The sequence below is a fragment of the Octopus sinensis genome, linkage group LG18, assembly GCF_006345805.1.
Source record: "Octopus sinensis linkage group LG18, ASM634580v1, whole genome shotgun sequence".
NCBI classification, from domain to species: Eukaryota; Metazoa; Mollusca; class Cephalopoda; order Octopoda; family Octopodidae; genus Octopus; species Octopus sinensis.
In genome coordinates, this window is record NC_043014.1 from 34,773,580 (window position 1) to 34,799,109 (window position 25,530).

Genomic DNA, 25,530 nt, shown 5'->3' on the forward strand with positions numbered 1-25,530 from the left:
CTGTGCTCAAAAGGTGTTTTTTATGTGCTACCTGCATGGGAGTCAGTCCAGAGGTACTTATGAGAGACAGACCATAACCCGTAGCCTCTACATGGGATGTAGCCAGTCCACTTATGCATACCTTTCCTTCTTGGGACACAAAACTCTACTTGTGAAGACCTGTTGAGGCAAGTGGAAATCAAAATTGAAATCGATCAACATCAATGGAAATTGCAGCTGTGATACCAGTGCCGGTGGTACGTAAGAGAACCATCCGAACGTGGCTGTTGCCAGTGCCGCTCCGACTGGCCTCGTGCCGGTGGCACGTAAAAAGCACCATCCAGCCATAGAAACATTGCCAGATCAGACTAGGCCTGGTGCAGCCTTCTGGCTTCCCAGACCCCAGTTGAACCATCCAACCCATGCTAGCATGGGAAGCGGACGCTAAACAATGATGATGATGATATATATATATATATATATATAAATTACCTTCTGACTGCCACTCATGTTAGTGGACCGCCTGATTCGCACTCATGCCAGTGGAACCACCTGATTGCCACTCATGCCAGTGGAACATTAAAAGCACATCCAAGGATGAGCGTTGCCAGAGCGCCGGATTGGCTACCGTGCCAGTGGCACGTGAAAATTACCATTTGAGTGTGATAGTTGCCAGCGTCGCTTTACTGGCACGTGAAAAACAACATCAAGCTGTAGAAACTTTGCCAGATCAGATTGAGCCTGGTGCAGACTCTGGCTCACCAGTCCTCAGTCAAACTGTCCAAACACATGCCAGCATGGAAAGTGGATGTAAAACGAAGATGATGATGATAATATATATATATATATACATATATATGTATATGTGTGTGTGTGTGTGTGTGTATATATATATATATATATATATATATATATATATATATATATATTTGTGTCTGTGTTTGTTGCTGTACACATTTGCTAGCTTTCTTACAAAAAATCTAATGCTCTTAGCTTAGACTGTCTTGGGGACAACCAGATCAAATTGTCTCAAGTGTAACTGCCCTAAACAGTAAGGACTTCTGGTAACTTGACTGAAGAAACAAGGCCACAAATATAACATATATATATATGTAAATAAGTAACAAGGATATACAGGTGTCAATATATATATCATGCTTTTTCTCATTCTCTCTCTATGTATTTCCTCTTATTCCTTTCTGTTGAAGAGCATAGGCTCAAAATGTAAAAGACTTTTCCATTTTCCCCAAGTGTCAAACTAATACACCTGCTTGTTGTTCCTACACATGCCTTTGTTTTTGTTTATATATATATATCATCATCATCATTGTCATTTAATGTCGGTTTTCCATGCTGGCATGTGTTGGATGGCTTGACAGGAGCCGTTGAGGCCAGGGGTTGCGCCTAGCTCCATTGTCTGTTTTGCTTTGGTTTCTACAGCTGGATATCCTTCCTAATGCCAACCACTTTACAGAGTGTGCTGGGTGTCTTTTACATGGCACCATCACCAGTACTTTTTATGTGACACCAATACTAATGCTTTTTATGTGGCATCTTGGTTTTTAGGATGTGTCAGTGTGTGTGTGTAGGCATGGTCATGTAGTTAAGAATGCTTTCCAACTATGTGGTTTTGGATACAGTCCCACTACATAACACCGTAGACAAGTATCAATTTTTATAGTCACAAGCCAACTAAAGCCATGTGAGTGGATTTGGTGCATGGAAACTGAAAGAAGCCCATCATCATCATCACCACCTGTCATCATCATTTTAACAGTCACTTTTCCATGCTTTTCTATGATCAGATATCCTTCCTATTGCCAACCCTCACCTGTTTCCAAGCCAAGTTATATTTCTCCACACACAAGTTTTTGCAGACTATTGGAAATGAACAACACTGCTTGTACAACAGAGTCTATTATGCAAAAGTTCAAGATCTCAATGATCTCAAGAAAAAACACACCAAGCCATAACCAACATTGCTGAAGGGATGCTCCAATGCACATCGTCAGAACTTGAACATTGTTTAGATGCTTTACAATAAACTCTAAGTTATACTTATTTTTCATTGGTTTCTGAATTTTTGAAATTGTAAAGATAATTTATGGACACCCAATATTTATGTACACACACATGTATTTTTGTGTGTGCTATGACTGTGTCTTGATGTTGAACATTAGCAAGTTGTAATGTAGATGTAATAATGAATTGTGGATTTGCTAAGGCACCACAAACTCTACTGATGGTGTAGGAACTGTTTGTACACTTGAACTAGCTTTCATAACTGACATATACAATGTTAATAACAAAAACACATTCCATCATACAAACCTGTGTTAATTCTACACCATTACATGTATTTTACTTGATTCATAGTCACCTGATTGTTTTATAGTCACTGTGTATATAATTAATATCTTGTTGGTTTGATCATGGCTTGACAGCCTAACACCCAACTGACAGTCATTTGTGTATCTCAATTAAATTCATGCCTATATATATATATATATATTTATTTCACTACACTCTCAGAGTGGTTGGCGTTAGGAAGGGCATCCAGCTGTAGAAACTCTGCCAGATCAAGACTGGAGCTTGGTGCAGCTATCTGGTTCGCCAGCCCCCAGTCAAACCGTAGCATGGAAAGCGGACGTTAAACGACGATGATGATGATGATATTTCACTGTGTGAAAGTTTCTAGTTCGAATCACACATGTCTCGAGATGTACTGAAGATTTTCTATTTTGGATATATTTGGGGTACTTAGGTCTGCTCAGGACTTAGTGCTTGCTTTTTCCATGGGTATGAGTAAGAATTTCATTTATGTCTTACCTATTTATCGCTGAGGAGGAGAAAATTCTTATGAATTAACTCTGAAATTGGGACCAATACGGTAATAACGGAATTTTTTTAGAAATTTCTATCGGTTTGTTTCAAGATGCATGTTAATTGTGATAAATTATAATGGTTATTGACAATTTGTCTATTTTCGGCATATTTGGCATTAGAATTTTTTTCTTTTGCCCTTATTTTATAAGTTATATATATATATATATATATATATACATATATATGTAAATCAACAAGTAACTTACCTGTGATAAACACGCCTTTAAGAGCTTCCAATAATGAGCCATTAATATAATCTCGCCAGAATGCATCCAAATAAGTGAGTTCTGAGAATTTTATATCACAAATAATGGAACCAAGGTCCCGAGATTTAAGGATTGTGTTGGCCTGGGCAAATTTTTCAAACTGCCTTTCAAGTAACTCAGGTTTATTTGAGAAGACATTGCCTTCAAGCACATTTTCATGATGGCAGTACTCAGCACGGACTCTCAACCGAATATCTGAAAAAGAGAATTAGTCAACAGTATGTTTACTTCACTCCACCAAACTCAATACAACTGAAATACAATAAACAAATTATTATCAAACACTACAGTAGCTCCAGCCTGACCAAAGTCTTGTGAGTGAATTTGGTAGAAGGAAACTGAAAGAAGCCCATCGTTTGTGTGTGTTTTACTGTCTTTTTACCTTGACATCGTGTGATGCTTGTAAATGAGTATCACTCATGTGTCCTGTATTTCCAATTTTCTGTGTTGTTATGGAAAAATAGTACCTAGTCAGGGAACAGATGAGGGTTGGTAAAAAGAAGGGCAACCGGCCACAGAAAATCCACCTCAAAATATTCCGTTTGCCTCATGTGAGCATGGAAAAGGGGATGTTAAACCAATGATGATGATGATGACTATAGTATCAAATGGTTTGGTATTCACTGACCATATCTACCAATGCTTTATTATATAAATGCACTCATGCCAGGTTTGATCTCACAAACCTGCAGTACCATGGCCTGAGTTCTCTTTGATTGCAAAGCCAATACCACCCTCTCACTTTTCATCTGTCAGTTTACCAAAAGAAGATAAAGTGATATCCCAGCCATTTAAATTAGCTGGCCTTCACATGAAAATTGTGTCTCAGAAAGAGCAATAATACAGACCAAATAATTCACATATTCAATTCCAACACAAATACATATATATACAACAGAATTTGAAAGTGTCAATAAGTTTGGTTGACATGACAAATGAAAAAGTCTATGTCCTCTGACACATACACAAACATAACAGATATGGGGCACCTGATGAGGAACAGAAATCAAATCATTCATAATGTTATGAAAGTCAACTCATGACTGAGTAAGACTGCTTCTTAAAATCAGTAAGTTCTCAGAGTACAAGAAATTCATGTGCAGGAATTTGTCTTGAGTGGGTGAAGTGTTGCACAGTACTGAGCCCACTTTTCAACTTTTCAATGCAATCAGCTATAAAACCAGTGGCACAACAAAGGGTGAGACGACCAGAAATTAACTGCATTTCAAGGTTTTTTTAATACAAATTTACTTTCTCCAAGATGAAAGTCCTAACAAGAACTCGGGGACCTTCATTCCCAGTGCTTCACATGCTAGTTAACCCATAGCTGGGACCCTAAAAGGTGCTACTATTCAGGGTCAGATTAAACCTAGGAAAAATAGTGGCTAAGAGGTGGTTCCACACTCCTCAAAACCCTAAAACTCTTGTATAAGAGTCCCACTTATGGATGCTGTTTCAAATCTTACCTATTCATAATGTAGTGTTTCTATAAAAGCAGTTACGATGAAGTTTACAATAACACAGTAACTGTTTGGTATAAAGATAGAAATATCTAAAAACAATTACATTATTGCGTTTTACAGCAGTGACAAAGCTTAGAGTTTCTCTACAGTTTTTTTTCATCATACAATAAGTATCACAAATACTGTGATAACTCAACACATTAGACAGTGTTTGACCACATCATATATTAAGGACAGTGCAATTATATCCCAATACAATTGTACCTATTGCTCTATACTATACAAAGACAGCACTCTAGACACCCACCATTGCCATACACAACTGTCAGTCTGTACCACACACTACATATGTTGCAACAGGTGAAAAGAGATAGCAAACAGCACTCACCGCAAGTTACTTTCTTTTTAATGTCATCCGAATCCTGTGATTTGTTCATGTCACTATCTTGTGATATCCGGGTTTTTGATTTACGGTTGCTACGGCCAGCACGAGATTTTCTTGGTCTTTTGGCTGGGGTCCCAGTTACAGTGGCAGTTGAGCCTTTTGTGGTTGAAGACAAGGAAGAGTCGATGGGTCTCTTCTGGCCATTACGAGAGGTTTCTTCAAGGTATTCATCAACAGGATCAGGTGTAACTGTAAAAGAAATTCCCCATTAGAAATGTCAACACTAAAAGCAAAAGTCATTTAGTATACTCAAACTACTGGCCTCAACTGTAGACATGATAAACTTTTTAATATGTACATGGACACAATGAGAAGAGGATTCAAAGCAAAAGCGCATTAGCCAGATATATATATATCATCATCATCATCATCGTTTAGCGTCCACCTTCCATGCTAACATGGGTTGAACGGTTCAACTGGGGTCTGGGAAGCCAGAAGGCTGCACCAGGCCCAGTCTGATCTGGCAATGTTTCTACAGCTGGATGCCCTTCCTAACACCAACCACTCCGTGAGTGTAGTGGGTGCTTTTTACGTGCCACCGGCACAGGTGCCAGACGAGGCTGGCAAACGGCCACGATCGAATGGGGCTTTTTACGTGCCACCGGCACGGAGGCCAGGCAAAGCTGGCAACGGCCACGATCGGATGGTGCTTTTTACGTGCCACCGGCACGGAGGCCAGTCAGGGCGGCGCTGGCAACGGCCACGTTCAGATGGTTCTCTTACGTGCCACTGGCACTGGTATCACAGCTACAATTTCCATTGATGTTGATCGATTTTGATTTTGATTCTGATTCTCACTTGCCTCAACAGGTCTTCACAAGTAGAGTTTTGTGTCCCAAGAAGGAAAGGTATGCATAAGTGGACTCGCTACATCCCAGGTAGAGGCCTGTATGTATGTATATGTGAGTGTGTGTATGTATACCTTTATGTTTGCCACTCTCATTACCGCTTGACAACAAGTATTGGTGTGTTTACGTTCCCATAACTTAGTGATTCAGCAAAAGGGACTGATAGAATAAATAATAGGTTTCAAAAAATAAGTCCTGGGGTTCGATTAAAACCCTTCAAAGTAGTGCTCTAGCATGGCCATAGTCAAATAACAAACAAATAAAAAATATATATGTATGCATACATATATGTTTTATATGTGTGTGTATATGTGTACAACAGCAATAACAATGAACAATGCAAAATGCTTCAAGCCTATAATAAGCAAATTGGTTACAGGCTTACAGGCACAACTCCAGAACAAAAATAAATTCTTCACTAGCTGCCAGATAAAATGATAACTCAATGAAAAATTACAAAACCAAAATAATGATTTGAATTCAAGGATTGCCAAATTAGTCTGCTTCTATTTACTTGTTAAAATGATCAATTTCCAGAAACATTATCCAACTGGATATATTTTGAACATACAATTTGGACATGCAGAAATGATAAGTGTGATATCATACATACAAATCCTAATTCTCCTGTAATGCATAAATAGCATCTCCTATCACATTGCTTAGGCTATCCCTGCCCTGCTTTCCCCATCCATTTCCTAACACCATATTGAGCATGTTGTGACAGAAGATAAAACAAATGCTAGAAAGTGAAGGGGCAACTTAGTTGCTTTCTATATTAGAAAGATAACATGGAGAGGATGGTTAGGCATCTACCATGGAAAACTTAATGTTTCTAAAATTTAAAATATAGAATCACTTTTGATATAAAATAGAAATAGAATTTCCATCCAAATATTTAATTAAAAAAATATTCAGCAAACTCTAAAATGTGTAGGGTCTATTGAGGGTTGGATTTAGACCTAGTCAGGCTCCTATTTTGCTCATTCAAAACATTAGAGAATGAAGAGGGCCCTGTTAAATCTAGGTTCCCCAAAACTTAAAAGAGCCTCAGTTCAATTTAATAGTTTTTTTAAATTTAGAAGGGCCTAATAAATCAAGAGTGCTCAATAATTTTAAAAGTACTCTACTGGATTTTAAAAATTTTAACAGATAAAAAAAATTACAAATTATTTATTTGATTGCTGTAAATATATTATTTAATTTGTAATCCAAGCTTCAGGCTTCTCTGAATTAAAGGAAACTTTCCAAAACAAGGGGGCTCCTGGGCCATAGCCCATATTGGCTTATACATAAATCTAGCCCTGGGGCTATTTATATTCTGAAGATAAAAGTGAGTATGTGTGCGGAAATTAAATCACAATATAGGTAGCAAATATTTTACATTCCTCCCTGCTGCTTCCATTTTAGATAGTGTGATATAATAAAATTCAGTCTATGAAGTTTGTTAGTACACTGAAAATCTAGAGAGGTATTTTCTTGTAGAACTCTTGCATGTGAGCAAGTTGATGTTGCATGAGGAACTGAAGATGTTGAAAATCAAAGTGATGAACATGAACCTCTGCTTGAAACTTTCATACACTATTTTGAAACCATGTGGTTTGGGCCTGTATGATGTGGAAAACGTTAACAACCAAGACCCAATACAATCTTAGAATGCATATGAACACATACAAAATAATTTGCTACATAGGCGCAGGAGTGGCTGTGTGGTAAGTAGCTTGCTTACCAACCACATGGTTTCAGGTTCAGTCCCACTGCGTGGCATCTTGGGCAAGTGTCTTCTGCTATAGCCCCGGGCCGACCAATGCCTTGTGAGTGGATTTGGTAGATGGAAACTGAAAGAAGCCTGTCGTATATATATATATATGTATATATATGTGTGTGTGTGTGTGTGTGTGTGTGTGTGTGTTTTTATGTCCATGTTTGCCCCCCTAGCATTGCTTGACAACCGATGCTGGTGCGTTTACGTCCCCGTCACTTAGCGGTTCAGCAAAAGAGACCGATAGAATAAGTTCTGGGGTCGATGTGTTTGACTAAAGGCGGTGCTCCAGCATGGCCGCAGTCAAACAACTGAAACAAGTAAAAGAGTAAAGAGTATACCATAAATCCTCAAGTATAGTCCGCCCTTGAGTATAATATGCAGGGGATTTTTAGGGGATTGTATCTCTGCAAAACCTAAACCTTGTGTATAATACAGACCCGTTCTCTAACTTGTGTCGTGCGTAATTAAGCCAGCAGCACCTAGTCGAACAAACACTTCCACGCATGCATAATACAATAATGATGATCTTAATTGTTATATGGGAATGTAAATATGTTTGCAAATTGTTTTTGTTACATGTTATTCTATGTTCTGAATACTTTTATTTTAATAAATGTTGCTTACTGCAAGTTATAGATGATTCTTCATTGCTTTCAGGCTTAGCTTAAGTTATTTTCACGCCCGACATCACAAAATGCGTCTGAATAAACATTGCCAGACAGCAAATAGAAACTCAGACATTGTTTAGAAAATACTTTTCATTTTTAACCTCGTATATAGTACGCACTAAGGATTTTGACCTTAAAATTTTGGGAAAAAAGTGTGGATTATACTCGAAGATTTACGGTACTAATCATAGTGTTTAATAGTTGATTAAATGTTTTTTGAGTTTAAATTAAATTTTCATATGGAAATTCTATTTTTGTTTAATATTGGAAATTATTCTACATTTAAAAATTTTTAATTTAAAATCTATATTTGAAATTGTTCAATATGAAAAATTGTTTCAAGGTTCGATAAAAAATTTATGCCTTATGTCCATACAGACAAACATATCTACCCCAACTGAAATAGTGTAGAGCTCAACAGACTCAGAGGTAAAAGTCAAGTTACAGACAAGTCGTGGAAGCTGAAATAGCCCTGGCTGGTCATAGATTCAGCAAAGCTTATGACAGAAGGGAGGAGACAGAGAAAAATTGGGAGTTTCTACAGGAACCTGTTTCTATGTGACCTTTCACTGGTGCTATATCCCAGCTAACAGGTGTCATTGTGGCGAAATTGTAGACAGAGATATAAAAGCTAAGAGAATAGGCTTGGAACAACTGGAAGAAAAGGAGAGAACAAACCAAGTACCTTGAGAAGCTAGGTATCAAGTATGCTTAGCTTGTGAAGAAGCTAGCATCCTGTAAGCATTTAGACAAGTTTCCAGTTTGAGGATAAATTCCTCTTACTTTTACTAATGATGAAGGTTTTGCAGAGGTATCTGCACTGACATTCCTCTTCCAGCTATGCCATTAAAAAAAAAAATCAGTAGTGAAGCCTAGGTGTTGCAAAAAACAAAGCCAGAGTAAAAACAGGACGGATTAAGTACAGGAAACTATTAAATCTGTTGGCACAAAGGGCTCCTCTCTTAAATACAGCAGACAGTATGATACTTTTGTATGAAGTGCGATATTGGGGGAGCTGAATATGGAGAACATGTGAAAACTGAAAAGAAATAAGGTGGGTATGTTCTGCATATTTGTAATGTCAGCATTCATGAATGATGGAACACAAATTAACTGAGAGAAAAACTGAGGATTAAAAGTATGAGTTGTAATGTGCAAGAAATGAGACTGCACTGGTGCGGACATGTGATATGAATGAAGATTGATCACTGAGTGAAAACTATCTTAAACAAAGTAAGTAGAAAGAGCCTACAGAAGAGGAAAAGCAAAAAAAACTTAAAAAGTGGTGAAGTCTGATCTCAGGATGCTGGCCCTCGCAAAAGAGATAAGGGATCATAAAATGGTGAGACCTGTCCAACCCATGACAGAATATGAAAGTAGGTGTAAAAATGATAATTCAAGCATTCTATCAGCAATTCTAAGTGCTTAGAAAGACAAAAAGACAGATTTCTGAAATAATACATGTAATTTTCTAATCAGGTAAAATTCTATGAGAGAAACAGTTTAGAAGTTTCGCCACAAAGTTCCACACATGTTAAGTGCTCACATGTGGGTTCTGTCAAACTACATAGACTTTTGAACTTAGGATTTTCTCTTTTGTGTGACAAAACAAAACATAAATGGATTTCTTTTCATGAAGATCAAAAAGGGTCGATTATTTTCCGGGAAAGATAGTGTCAAATGAACTAATGCCTATACATTACTGGTACTTATTTTATCAGTAAAGAACCAAAAAGAATAGTTTTCTGCAGTTAGTATCACAATAAAAAAAAATCAAAGAACATTCAAGTCTAAATTTAAAAAATTCACTGATCATGTTAATTATAACCATTTACATAACTTAAGTTTTGGCAACATGGTATGGAACTATAGAAAAGTCTCTCCAACCTATTCTGATCATTGTCATTTCTATTGTTTCTATCAAGGAGTGGTACTGCCTCCTTTCGAATTTTCTACAATACATAAGAAAGTAGCACAAAGAGGTGTAAATAATCAAATGATAAGCAAACTATGATAGCCTCAAGTATGTTGAGAAGATAATTTATTATAAAGAAAAAAAACTATAAATAGGATTATATTGATCTGTAGCTGTTTGGATGGTTTACAAGATCAGCTAAATGGTGTTGGGATAGGTTCAGTGTCAGGCTCATGCAGGACTCTTGCCAGGCTCATAATAGAGATTTACTAGGCTTGTGGTAGGGTTGGTAACTGGCTCAGAGGAATGGTGCCAGGCTTGTGATAGGGGGAGTGCCAAGCTCATGACGGGAATAGTATCAGATTGATGACAGGAGTATGTTCATAATAGGAGATGTAGTAGTCTCATGACAAGGGTGGCTCTTGTGAGAGGGGTGTTGTCATATGTGACAGGAGTGTTTTTTTGTGACAGGGGTGTTGTATTGTAATGCTTAGATTCATGACATGGTAACCACTGAAATCTCAGCATGTTATGACAAATAATAAGAAAAGTTCTACAAGGTCTTTGTCAAAACTAGAGAAGAAGGTGGATTTTAGGGTCATAATTGCAGTAGAAGATTTCAATGAAAATGTAAAAAAAAAATTACAAGAATGGATGAATTATAGCTGAAAGAAAGAAAGCATCTTCTAATATAAAGTCATTGTGCAATAACATACACTTCAGGGAAAGGAAATTCATTTACTAGTCATCTATTAAGTGGAGCTAAGAAGTAAATATATTTTATTCTATGGTTGGTATTAGGAAGGGCATCCAGCTGTAGAAACCAAGCCAAAACAAAGAATGGAACCTGGTGCAACACCTGTAAAACTGTCCAATCCATGCCAGTATGGAAAATGTTGATGACCATAATGATGATGCAGATCCAAAAAGAAATGTTCAAGAATACAAGTCCATCTATGGTGAGAAATGTGCTCTCAAGATATATTAGTGGTTTGTGAGGTCAAAGTAAAAACCTTAACTAGAAGGAGAACAACACAGAAGACAAAATGGTATTTCTAGAAGACAACCTTCTATAATCCACTAACCAGTATGATGGTAGATTAGTAGTAATTTAGGCTATAAAAGATAGGTGATACCATCTAAGAAGCAAAGTTTACTTAGCAAAGAATAAAAAGATACATAGTTGCCAGCTGACCAATTTCTAATGCTATCACAAAAAGAGGGAAGGAAATGTAGAAAACAGGATGGTCAAGGCTAGAATGCCCAGTTATAAATCTATTGGATTGAGGCTGAACTGCGGCTAAACACTACTGACTTGAATGCTTGCAACAGAGGGCACTTCAATAAAGCTCACTTTGTGAGAAAATCATTTACATACTGATACCAACTAAGAAAGCCTATACTAACTATCCTCCCTTCCAAAAACCAGCAAAGAAAAATATTTTCAAGCACATGCATAATACATATTGCAGGTAATAGAATACAAGCATTAGACCATTATTTATTTTCTAAGAATCTGATTTTATCATTTTAACTTTGTATTCTAATGCAGGTACATTCCTCTGTCTTACATCTAAATTTTCACAAATGGCTGAACTGAGAACTTGTTGAACTTATGTGTCTTGCTCAGAGGTGCAATCAAAATACTTCCAGCAGATGTGAACTCATGATCCACGTGCTGGAAGTCTATTTTACCCACTCAACTATACTGCTAATGCTGCACAATTTCTATATAACAATAGCCAATATAAAATGTTGGTTGGTTGGTTGATTTCTGTAGTCATGCTTTACATCCCAAAGAGAGAGAAGATGGGGAGAAAATGAGAGATATAGAGAAGTTTGGGACAAGAGCACATACTAAACTTGGAGGCAGATAACAAGTAAAGGAACATTTCACACATACACATAATGAGAGAGAGAGAGTCAGAGAAAGAAGAGGAATTATACAAAAGAGAAATTTGTTTTGTTTAATTTTAAGCTAATAAATAATTTTCTTTTGAAAATTAGCATCCATTTCATCATTTTGTATAAGCACCAAGGAATTTGATAAAATTATATTCATTATGTGTATGCCATATTTCTTGATATTACCCATGGCGGCATAAGTACACTTCCTAGGTTGCCCAACATTATATATATATATATAAGTGTGTGACACTTGTGAAGACCTGTTGAGGCAGAGGCAAGTGTGTGACACTTGTGGAGACCTGTTGAGGCAAGTGTGTGACACTTGTGAAGACCTGTTGAGGCAAGTGAAAATCAAATCAAACCAAATCAAAATAGATGAACATCAATGGAATTTGTATCTTTGTGGTTCCAGTACTGGTGGCACACAAGAAAACCATCCGAACGTGGCCGTAGCCAGTACCGCATCGACTGGCCTCCGTGCTGTGGGCACAACAAACACCATCTGATCGTGGCCGTTCGCCAGCCTCATCTGGCACCTGTGTCGGTGGCACATAAAAACACCATCCGAAGACCCGGCGACGTAGTCAGTCCACCTGTGCATACCTTCCTACTTATGACACTTGTGAAGACCTGTTGAGGCAAGGTGTGACACCTACTTATGACACTTGTGAAGACCTGTTGAGGCAAGTGTGTGACACTTGTGTAGACTGTTGAGGCAAGTGAAAATCAAATCAAATCAAATCAAGACCTGTTGAGGCAAGTGAAAATCAAATCAAATCAAAAAACAAATCAAAATAGATGAACATCAATGGAATTTGTATCTTTGTGGTACCAGTACCGTTGGCACACAAGAAAACCATCCGAACGTGGCCGTAGCCAGTACCGCATCGACTGGCCTCTGTGACGTGGGCACATAACAAACACCATCCGATCGTGGCCGTTCGCCAGCCTCATCTGGCACCTGTGTCGGTGGCACATAAAAACACCAACCGAAGACCCGGCAAGACTAGTCAGGCCATAACCCGTGGCCCCTACTTGGGACGTAGTCAGTCCCCTGTGCATACCTTCCTTCCTTCCTGTGACACTTGTGAAGACCTGTTGAGGCAAGTGAAAATCAAAAATCAAATCAAATCAAATCAAAATAGATGAACATCAATGGAATTTGTATCTTTGTGGTACCAGTGCCGGTGACACACAAGAAAACCATCCGAACGTGGCCGTAGCCAGTACCGCATCGACTGGCCTCCGTGCTGTGGGCACGTAACAAACACCATCCGATCGTGGCCGTTCGCAGCCTCATCTGGCACCTGTGTCGGTGGTGGCACATAAAAACACCATCCGAAGACCCGGCAAGACTAGTCAGGCCATAACCGTGGCCCCTACCTGGGACGTAGTCAGTCCACCTGTGCATACCTTCCTTCTTGTGACACTTGTGAAGACCTGTTGAGCAAGTGAAAATCAAATCAAAACAAATCAAAATAGATGAACATCAATGGAATTTGTATCTTTGTGGTACCAGTGCCGGTGGCACACAAGAAAATCATCCGAACGTGGCCGTAGCCAGTACCGCATAGACTGGCCTCCGTGCTTTGGGGACGTAACAAACACCATCCGATCGGGGCCGTCCGCCAGCCTCATCTGGCACCTGTGTGTGGTGGCACATAAAAACACCATCCGAGCGTGGCCGTCTGCCAGCCTCGTCTGGCACCTGTGTCGGTGGCACATAAAAACACCATCCGAGCGTGGCCGTTTGCCAGCCTCGTCTGGCACCTGTGTCGGTGGCACATAAAATCACCCACTACTCTTTCGGAGTGGTTGGCGTTAGGAAGGGCATCCAGCTGTAGAAACACTGCCAGATCTGACTGGCCTGGTGCAGCCTTCGGGCTCCCCAGACCCCAGTTGAACCGTCCAACCCATGCTAGCATGGAAAACGGACGCTAAATGATGATGATGATGATGATGATATATATGTGTGGAGGCGCAATGGCCCAGTGGTTAGGGCAGCGGACTCGCGGTCATAGGATCGCGGTTTTGATTCCAAGACCGGGCGTTGTGAGTGTTTATTGAGCGAAAACACCTAAAGCTCCACGAGGCTCCGGCAGGGGATGGTGGTGATCCCTGCTGTACTCTTTCACCTCAACTTTCTCTCACTCTTTCTTCCTGTTTCTGTTGTACCTGTATTTCGAAGGGCCGGCCTTGTCACTCTCTGTGTCACGCTGAATATCCCCGAGAACTATGTTAAGGGTACACGTGTCTGTGGAGTGCTCAGCCACTTACATGTTAATTTCACGAGCAGGCTGTTCCGTTGATTCGGATCAACCGGAACCCTCATCGTCGTAACCGACGGAGTGCTTCCACATATATATATATATATAGGGAGAGTTTACGTAAAAGACAAAAGACGAAGATAGGTGGTGTACAAAACAAACAGATGTATTAGTATAACGCTCAGGAATAGAAAAAGTCTTTTACGTTTCGAGCCTACGCTCTTCTACAGAAAAGGACACAGAAAACAAGGAGAGAAAAAAATGTGTGTAGTGGCTAACGATCTATCATGGCAACTCATATATATGTGACCTCGTGAGTACCGCTGGTGATTTTTTTCCTCTGTCTTCCCTTCTCGGGATCTTTCCTTCTCCTATGTTTCCGACGAAGAGCTCCGCTCGAAACGTTAAACCCTCCTTCTTCCCTTCTTCCTGAGCGTCCAATAATACTTTATTTGTTCCATGTCCTCGCGTTGTTTTTATTGTGTTTTCTTGTTTGGATTAACTATATATATATATATATATAATATATATATATATAATATAATAAAAGGGTAAATAATTTTTTCAATGGTTTTTCAGACAACCAACAATTATTTACCGGTAGATTTCGGTATGTAAATATGACCTTTAGCGTCGGGAACTTCTGTGGAGTTCAGTATATATAGTATATAAGTAAAAGGGAAAAATTCACAATCAAAATATTAGTTTGGGCCTCAGATAAATGAACAGAGTAAATCACTACAGCTTTTGGAGATTATCCTCCTTTGGATAAGGCATAGAGCGAAAAGAGAGGAAGAAAGATGAGTAGAAACTGGAAAACAAAAGAAAATATTAGATTCAGGTGAAAGAAAAACTATGTGGAGCTGGTCTTCATACCGGCTGGTGACTGACCAGAATTTAGAAAGTGGGCTAAATGGAATGTTTTAAGACAGAAGAGCAAATGTAAGAGGCATATGTCTGTGCACAGGCTAGTGCATGTATGTGAGGGATGTGGAAAAGCAGTTTCTCTGTGTATAGTTGTTAGCATGTCTACGTGTGGATTTCTTTTTATTTCTCTCAGTTACTGGATTGCAGCCATGCTAGGCACTGCCTTGAAGTGTTTAATTGAACAAATCAAACCAGTACTTACTTTTTTAGGGTTGCCACTTATTTCTATTGATCTCTTTTGCCAAACTGCTAAGTTATGGGGGACATACACACGCACAATGGGCTTCTTTCAGTTTCTATTTACCCAAATCTACTTACAAAGCTTTGGTTGGCCTGGGACTATAGTAGAAGATACTTGCTCAAGGCGGCGAGCTGGCAGAAACGTTAGCATGCCGGGCAAAATGCCTACCGGTATTTCGTCTACCGCTACGTTCTGAGTTCAGATTCCGCTGAGGTTGACTTTGCCTTTCATCCTTTCAGGGTCGATTAAATAAGTACCAGTTACACACTGGGGTCAATGTAATCGACTTAATCTGTTTGTCTGTCCTTGTTTGTCCCGTGTTTAGCCCCTTGTGGGTAGTAAAGAAATAGGTATTGTGAAATAGGACTGAACCGAAGACCACATGGTTAGAAAGCAAGCTTCTAACTCACACAGCTATGCCTGCACCTATTTGTGTATGTCTGATATATGAACTGCTGCTTTAGTATGGCCTTAGCTAAAAACAAATGAACTAGTGTGCATGTATATATATATAAAATCATCATTGAAGTCCTTTTTCCATGATGATCCAAGAGGACTGTGCCAAGATCTAATGTCTACTCTGGCAAGGTTTCTATAGCTGGATGCCCTTCCTAATGCTAACCTCTTTACACAATGTACAGGGTGCTTCTTTATCATGACACCAGCACTAGTGAGCTCACCAAGTATTTGCAAGACAAGATCCCTCAACTGAGTGGAGTATAGTATTGAAAGATGTGAAAGTATGATAAAGGTACAGGAACAGGTGTTTTGCTAAAGAGGCTAATACATGGCTCTCATAGGAAAAGAGAGAGAGAGAGAGATGTTGAGGGCATAACCTCAAGGTAGAAGGTAAATATGAGAGAGAGAATAGGGCTAGAACAGAAACAGTGTGTGGATAGGTAAGAGTGCTAGAGTGTGACATGATTACAGATGGGGACAGCGGTGAATAGTGATTATCAGTTTGGGAGAAGGAAAGTGAAGGAAATAGGAGTACCTCTGGGAAGAGGAAAAGTTATAAAGAACACTGATAAAGATACAGTCTAAAATGCAAGGATAGATAGATGCAAGGATTTACAGAACATGAGTGCATAGTAGTGCAGAAGATTAATGGAGCAATGGGTGTTAGAAGAGTTGTGGGTCAAGTCTTATAGGACCTCCTTTTTTGCTGAGATGGATAAGTTTTTCAAGCACAACATATCACCATTCATCTTCGTATTTTTAGCATCTCTTCCATGAGGCTCGGTATTTTCAGGTAAATTCTTCATTACTTCATTCTATGTCTTCCTGAGTCTTTGGCTTCCACAAGTTCCACCCACATTTAGCAATAACACTTCTTTATACAGCTGTCCTGATCCATCTGCATCATAAAACCATACCAACATAGTCTTCTCTCTTGCAGACCACATCTGATGCTTCCTAAACCCAATTTTTCTCTCAACATATTTGTACTTTGTCATACAAGCACACTGACATTGCACATCCAGCTTCATTTCTTTCTAGTCTTCACATTTCCTCTGTATTCATGGCCCAAATTTCACAACCATGTAGCACTGCTGTTCATATACTAACATGTGTCATAGAATCTGCCTTTCAGTCTGAGATAGGCTTTTGGTTACCATCTCCAGCCAATTGTTATTCTAGCAACTAAACTTTCAGCACATTTCCCTCCAATGCTAATTAAGTCTCCTAGGTAACAAATTACCAACCACTTCTAACAATCCTCCTGGGCATTCCAGAAAACTTATTTCCTTTGCGTTTTAAACATTTATTGCACCTACACATCTGCCACAATGTTTAATTTCTTTGTTAACCTTCATGTGATTCTACTGCGCCTCTTATAAGTCCATAGTTTGTACCATGTACACCATATGGGATCTCTACCAACACCTCTTCTACATATCAAATAGGGCCATTTACAGGAAAGGATTAATATTCTGTCTGTTTTTCTGCCAACAAGAACTTTAGTCTTTGCTTAGTTGATATTAGTTAATATTAAGGCCCTCTGATTCCAGATTTTGCTTCCACACATGGAATTTCATTTAATTCTATAACAGTTTCTGCTATAAGAACCATATCATAAGCACAGAGAAGTTTCCTTGGGTAATCAGTCTTAAATATCTCTGTCGTGGCCTAGAGGACTATGATAAAAAGGGACTTATAACCAAACCTTGCACACTAAATTCATCTCTGTATTCATTGCTCTCACCTTATTTACATGGCTTGAAGTGCCCTCACCAGCCATTCATCTACTCCTAGCTTCCAAAGTGACCAAGATATGAGGGAATGACAGACTTTGTTGAAGTTTTTTTCCAGGTTAATCAATGCCAAGTATAGTGGTTTACTTTTGGTTAAATAGTTCTCTTGCATTTACCATACTGTAAAGACAATATCAATAGCATTTCTCCCTGGTTCAAAACCAAACAGCATCTCATCTAGGCAAACTTTCTTCCTAATTTATTGAACTCAGTGACTCTCACGACCAAGTCCAGCAATTTGATACCTGTTATTACTCCTCTCTAAGGCATCTCTTTTAATCTTGTAACAGTTGACTATAACACATCTACATAACTATACTACTAAATTAACTATAAAGGTGACAAGACCATATCCCAGTCCACCAAGTATTTTAAATATCTCAGCAGTAATTCCTGATTGACCAGAGACTTTCCCTGACTTCATATCTTTAACAGCAATGTCTATCACATTATTGGAATGAGAAGAGCTGAACCTTTTGTTGGGTTCACATTAGGAAGACTCTCTCTCTCTCTCCCATTCATTCTTTATATCAAGTAGCCTGTCACAATTGCACTTCCATGCCTCTTTCTTTTCAGAATCACTAAGTGCATGTGCAGCATTATCCTTCCATACACACTTCTCTCCTACAACATTTTGACTTTCCTAATATATTATCTTGCAATCCAGAACATCTCATGCCATTAATCCTCACACAGTAGAAGATTACCAAACCTATAACATTTGATCTCAGAGTCAGTCACAACACCTTGGGCAAGTAACTTCCACTATAAGCTTCAAGCCAACCATTCTTGTGAGTGAATCTGAGAGACAGAAACTGAAAGAAGAATGTTCTGTGTGCATGTATATATGTGTGTGTATGTATATATATATATATATATATATATATATATATACATACATACACACACACACACATATATGAGGAACATGAGTTGTGGGTCAAAGCTTGACAGGAACTCATTTTTGCAGAAATGGACAAGTATTTTCAAGCACAACACATCACCATTCAACTTAGTGCTTTTGTCATCCCCTCCATGAGGCTCAATATTTTCAGATCAGTCTTCACTACTTTATCCCATGTCTTCCTGGATCTCCATCTTCCACAAGTTCCATTTACATTCATTCATTCATACACACACACACACACACATATATAAGCATCACTAGATGCAAATGATATTTATTTCCAGTTTTCTATGAGAAAAACCTGACAGACCAAGGGGAAATATAACTTTGCTTGAAAACAAGTAAGATTTGATGGAAGGAAGGGTACCTGTCTGTAGACAATCTATTTCAACAAATTTTGTCTGTTTCATGCAAGCATAGAAGAATGGACATTGTACGCAGTGTAGGGAGCTTTCCCTGGCTGCTATCCCACAGCAAATGAGTGTATAAATAAAACACACACACTATGTATGAGCAACTTGATAGTGTTTACATCACTAGAGCTGCTTTAAATTTTTTTTCACATGTGCTATGCTGCAGGGCAACAGCAAATAGATTTCACTCTATTTGCATAAACATTCCAGATCAGAGGTTCATTTTGTTTCGAGGTTGATCCAAGTGCATGGTATTGATAAGCCACAATAATGGCGAAATACCAGTATCTACGATTCTCAGTCATCTGAGGCAAGTTGTCTCACTCAGTGTGGAGGCATTTGGTGTTCATTAATACTCGGTGTTGTGTAGGGATCTTTCCCTGGACGATATCCTGCAGCAAATGAGCATATAAACATATTACCATACACTGTGGTGTGTGACTGATAATGTTTACATCACTAGAGCTACGTTTAATTTGCAATTTAATATATATACATACATAAGTTGTATGCGTCAGTTGTTGACTGCCATGACACTGCATCCTTTGAGGCCCTCATGCTTTCCGAAATCCGCCGAAACTACACCTAATTATACATACACTTTAGATGAGTTGTAGTGCACCTGAGCACTGTACACAATGTTTTTATTATTATTATTATTATTATTATTATTATAAGCGCATTGGTTATAATAGACAAACGGAAGAAGAAAATTCTTCTCAAGCTTAGATGTTTGGAACTTATCTAAGAATAATAATTCGAGTCTTTTGGTAACTTTTTGATTGTGTGTTTGTGTGTACGCATGTATAAAGTGGCGGTAGTGGGGAAAACATTAGAGGAAAGACATGTTTGTGATACTATACAACAACAAACATTATGCAGACACGGATAAAGGGATATGAAAAAAAAAATGTAAATTGTAGGCGCATGCACGATTATGCAATGTCGGGCGTTAAAACAGTGTTGATGAAGATGATGAGGGGGAGGATGATCTTATCTAATGCTTTTAAAAGTTCATCCTATAACGAAGCAGCTGGGTTGGAAATACTTTCACCATTGGATGTGTATTGAAAATTTTTTTCAAAAATCAACCAAAAGAGAAAAAAAAACAATCCCGATTAAAATATCTTATAGAAAGATATATATGCAGATACTAACTCTAATTCAGTACTACTCTACCTTTTTTTTTTTTTCTCTTTTTTTAAAAAATTTTTATATATACACACAAAGATCACCCACCCATGAAAGTCTGGGTGCTGTGTAGCAGAGCTGAACCAACAAAATCAACTGGGTCGACCATATTAAAAAAAAAAAAAAGGTAACATGGTTATAAAGTCTCGTTGAACGAAACCTGATCGGGCAGAGGCTCGCAACACCAACTCCCTGGCCAGGCTAGTAAGGTGATGATGATTGCGGGGGCACTAGCGTTTTTAAACATAAGAAAAACCCCCTAATATTACATATTTCTTTATTACCCACAAGGGGCTAAACACAGAGGGGACAAACAAGGACAGACATAGGTATTAAGTCGATTACATCGACCCCAGTGCGTAACTGGTACTTAATTTATCGACCCCGAAAGGATGAAAGGCAAAGTCGACCTCGGCGGAACCGACAATAAAAAACTATTAGAATGGCTGATTAAACGTGGAGTGGGAGATGTAGAAAAAAATAAACATACAATGGTTAATAAAGGGGAGATAAGAAAATAAATATTACTGAAGAGGGAAGAGAAACAATTGCTTTCCGTGTAGGAATGGGGAAAGAAGACTCCTTGATTAAATAAAAATAAAAAAACACACAGTGAAAGTAGGAATATTCTTGTATATATGTGTGTGTACACAAAACACACATATATCTTTGGGAATGTATATTATACAACCATGATTTATTTCCACTCTTCTTTTACTTTAGAAAATCAGTACTTACTGACTTCTATGGGGAAATTAAGGCATTCATGCCTCTTCTCATATCTATTAAGTCGACATTTTAAATGAAGTGGAAATTTTAAAACCTTGGGCTTGGAATCGAAACCGAATAGCCAACTCAGTTCACTAAGAACAAGATCACCATGGCGCCTATACATACATATATATATATTTATATATATATGTATGTATGTATATATATATATATGTGTGTGTGTGTGCATACATACACACAAGTTATAAGACAAAGAACGATAAACAATGAACATTTTTTACTCATTGTATTTTAAAATATTTTTTAGTTGAAAGTGGGAGAAAAATAGATTGATCAGTTACACGTTTTTGGCTGTAGTAAGCAGTCCTATACACATAACATATATGCAAATAATAATCGCGTTAGTAAGGGGGGGGGAGATATGAGGAGGGACATCATACACTCCTAAGCTACTGTTCATTGTTATTACACCAACGTATACATACATATATACACACACACACGACAGAGAAAAGTGGGGAATAAATAGTGAACATGGCCGATATTCTAGTAGTTACTTCCATCCCGGGTCTGAGTTCGAATCTGTTAAGTGGGGTTGCGGGTACTTTTCATGAAAATAACTACCATACAAATTCGACCCGACTATAATAAATTCACCCTCTTCCCTTCAGAAAATTAGCAGTTTATCTATCCCATACACTTGCATGCGAATATAAGCCCATACATTTATCATGGTTTCTAAAGCAAATGTTTACACAGACACACACACACACACACACACTTCCGATGAGTCGAGATTTTTACATTAAAAATTATGAAATTCTTTCACCGATACACATACAAAAATGGTCCATCCAATCGCTTTATATTAACTTCTTCATGTTTGTTTGCTCGCCAGGAAGCAGTGTGGTTTTCATACACAAAGACATCATTAGCAAAAGGGTCGGTGTAGAAGATGGGTCTCATATAATATATATATATATATATATCTTAGATAGATAAGCACCAACATTAAGTTGACTAGTCACACCCTGTGATTTTCGAAATAAATATAGTTGGATTAAAATAAACAAAAAACAAGTTTACTGTACAATAAAGTACACATTCAAAGGTTTTTGAAAATTGTGATTGATATCGACTCAAAAGTGTATATAATACATCCAAATCAATATATTATATATATATACATATATATGTTAGAAGTATTGGGGGTGATGTACAAATTTAATACATATGAAAGAAAACTACTGTAGCTTCATCAGAAACTACAGGAGTAGTTGAAAGCGCTAATATGAAGTAATATGATATGTAAATAAATATATATTTTTACAACCATCCAGCATTCTGAACACCTTTTTTCTTTCATATATATATATAGCCTATACATATATTATATAAAGTATTTGTTTACATGTATACGTGTGCGTTCATTAGCGATAGTGTGTTAATATACTATTTTAAATGACTTAAAATATCGTATGTATCAAATCTAAAAACAATCGTATGGTGTATATATATATATATATCTAATACAATAATTATGGTTTCGAAAGACCTCTATATCGAATGAACAGAGAAACTGAGCATAAGTGTCCCCATATATATAGAGAGAGGGAGAGAGAATCATAATCTAACGAGGGAGCTTTTATGTGGTCGCTCGACCCACTAGAAGTATTAGCCAAATCTCCCTCAAATCCCATCCTTACTGTCTTTAGGACACATTGGCATATGTAATCTTAGATATATTATCTAAATAAAATACGAAATGGTCATACTTGGAACGCCTTTGGTCATTGCTGACCTGGAGGCAAAATAATAACAATAACACACACAGCAATTCTTTATACATACATGGATGCTTACACAAATAAATTACATATACATACACACATACATGTCTGTGTATGTATGTATATGTATGCATGTTCAGTTCTATTTTACCGTTTCTTTATTTTTGCTGGAGTTAATAATATGATCAACATGACTCCTGTAACTATTATCATTATTTCTGTAATAAACTTACCAGTTTTTCGTCGACGAAGGGTGACGTAAGGGAGGAGGTCCTGTCGGCCTGTGATTGCAAGAGCATGCAGGATCTTGCCGAAGTTCGTACCGTCAACCATACCTGCCCTTTCTAAAGCCATGAAGTAGTCGTAGCCATCGTTCACCTTTTTCATCAAAGATCTCTGATCGATTTCGTTCGTCACTTTTGGTCTGGAAGAAGAGCTTTGTGGAGGAGATGAAATGTTTTTAGCTTCCGTCGCATGAGAACGAACCGTTCTACTACCGCTGGCCGTGTTGTTGTTACAAACACTAGCATCCGAGGGGCTTTTTGAGTCTTTTCCTAAGTTTGAAGAGACATCGGAGAGTCCGTTTTTGGTGAGGCACACTACTTCTTTCGGGGTCAGCCTATCTCCGACAAGATGGAACATTTCATTAAGAGAGAGCATCTGTTGACAGTTCTCCACCTTAGATTGTCGAAGAGCTTTTTCACCATCAACCGCCATTTTGAGCCTGTCACACAAATTTCTGCACCTTTGAATGTTTTCCTGTATGTTGATAATCTTTCTTTATCCTTCGTGACCCCCTATCATTGGAAGGACTCCATAGCTGTGATATTAATCATTTGTAGCTTAATTTAATGCACATACGTAACTGAATTGAAGTCTTAGATCTAAATCTTAAACACTATTTTACTCTTACTAACTGATCCCGCCCCACTCTCTAATTCCCCTACCACTCTCACGTATCGTTCCCTTGTGCGTTATTTAATTCTTATTCCGGAATAATAGTTGGCTTTCAGAATAAAGGTTTCGGTATATTAAATAGAGAAGCTGCAAGACTGAATATCGGAATGAGAGAATAAAAGAAGCATAACCACATACTTGTTCGTGAATATAGACAGAATGTAATACTGACATTCAACAAGAAACAATTAAGAAAATCCGTTTGTAGTGAAAGTATAGGAAAATAAATTAAAAACGACTGTATTACAGTTGTATGGTAAGGAAGATCTAAGGGGCAACAAAATATTATCAAGTATATGTATGTGTATGTGATAGTTAATATAATAGTAAAACAACTGGAAAGACGATAAACAAAATGAGTTTAAATGTATTTATAGTTGAATTATGTGATGTAACATTATTTTAGAGTGCAATTAGTGACTATATTAATTTGTTTTAGTCATCACAACTAAACCCATGCTGGCATGTGCGGATACTATTTCAAAATTGAGGCATAAAAAATCTTTTTATTAATTTTTTTACATCAGTTTGTGTTTGTATACATCTACATATATCCGTACATCCATCCATATATAAACGCGCGCGCGTTCAGGCACAAAGAGTGGGAGAAGCATTGCTCTCTCTATTGATGGTTTAGAGCACTGAACCAGATTCACCACAAAGTACACTATTTTTTCCTCCCATCGGCTTCCACTATGTTACTTCATCAACCCATGGATAACTACAGCCTTCCTGTCAATGTACAGAATTTGTCATATTTTATGATTATTAGCTGTGAATGTTAGTTTCTTTTGCTCTCAGCACTAAACTAGTGTCATTGTCTTAGTAATGGATTCCCTCAGTTACCTTTGTTGTTCCTAAATAAACACTGTACTTATATTTGAGTCTGAGTCCAGTGATATGTAGCTATAATATTGAGAGTCAAACCACAAGTCAAATGCAGGTCTTCTTTTCAGAGCCTCTGATACCTGATTAGAAGAAGGAAGAAAGTTATCCTCAGATCAAAATCATGAACCAAATATTTAAACAGTGAATTCTATTGAAAGCACAATCAACCAGGATGTGATATTAAACCAGGTTGCTTTTTACATGCTTCCATGCCAGTTTCTACCAAGCAAATTTCACTCACAAGACTTTGGTCAAGTCTATGGTAGAGGACATTTTCTAAAGGTGTCATGCAGTGGGATTGAAACCAAAACCATGTAGATGTGAAATAAACTTATTAACCACTCAACTCTCCCTGCTCTCATCTGTACTGCATCTTAAACAGTTGACATTGAGATGCTGGTAGCAGTTACCTCTTTTATGGAGATCATACTACACAGCTGTGATTACATCCCAAAAGTTAAAAAACTACTTCTTGATTATAAAAGTACTCCACCTTTGAACAATTGCTGACTTTATTTAATTATTTATATATCTATCTTTTCTAACAGTTAAGATGGAAAGAAACTGGTGTGCATATATTCTTCACACACTCCATAGCACCCGCTCTCCTGAGACCAAGAGATTAATGCAGTTAATGATCTCCATAAATCTTTAGCATTCACATTACTCTGTCAGATGTAATGCTCATTTATCCCCGTTGTTTTGAATTAATCATGCATTACCTCGTAGCTTTGAGATTTCAATGATGTAAAAGCACCCACTACACTCTCGGAGTGGTTGGCGTTAGGAAGGGCATCCAGCTGTAGAAACTCTGCCAGA

At 37.9% G+C, this 25,530-nt stretch overlaps 2 protein-coding genes and 1 long non-coding RNA gene across 4 annotated transcripts in view; 2 read left to right on the forward strand and 1 right to left on the reverse strand.

The window, feature by feature from the left end:
* LOC115221610 (death effector domain-containing protein) overlaps nt 1-23,841 on the reverse strand; it is a 26,274-nt gene extending 2,433 nt beyond the window's left edge. Inside the window, exons 1-3 of the mRNA XM_029791809.2 lie at nt 23,100-23,841; nt 4,983-5,228; nt 3,072-3,326 (exon numbers count right to left, since the gene is read on the reverse strand). Of these exons, the coding sequence (XP_029647669.1) occupies nt 3,072-3,326; nt 4,983-5,228; nt 23,100-23,583 (985 nt within the window). The 5' untranslated portion in view covers nt 23,584-23,841. The remainder of the gene's footprint in view (nt 1-3,071; nt 3,327-4,982; nt 5,229-23,099) is intronic.
* LOC118766977 overlaps nt 1-25,530 on the forward strand; it is a 389,104-nt gene that overhangs the window by 51,458 nt on the left and 312,116 nt on the right. The gene's annotated exons all lie outside the window — the stretch shown is intronic.
* LOC115221716 (POU domain protein 2-like) overlaps nt 24,410-25,530 on the forward strand; it is a 190,684-nt gene continuing 189,563 nt past the window's right edge. For both annotated transcript variants that reach the window (XM_036510864.1, XM_036510866.1), the window contains exon 1: nt 24,410-25,195. In XM_036510864.1, the coding sequence (XP_036366757.1) occupies nt 25,105-25,195 (91 nt within the window). In that variant the 5' untranslated portion in view covers nt 24,410-25,104. The remainder of the gene's footprint in view (nt 25,196-25,530) is intronic.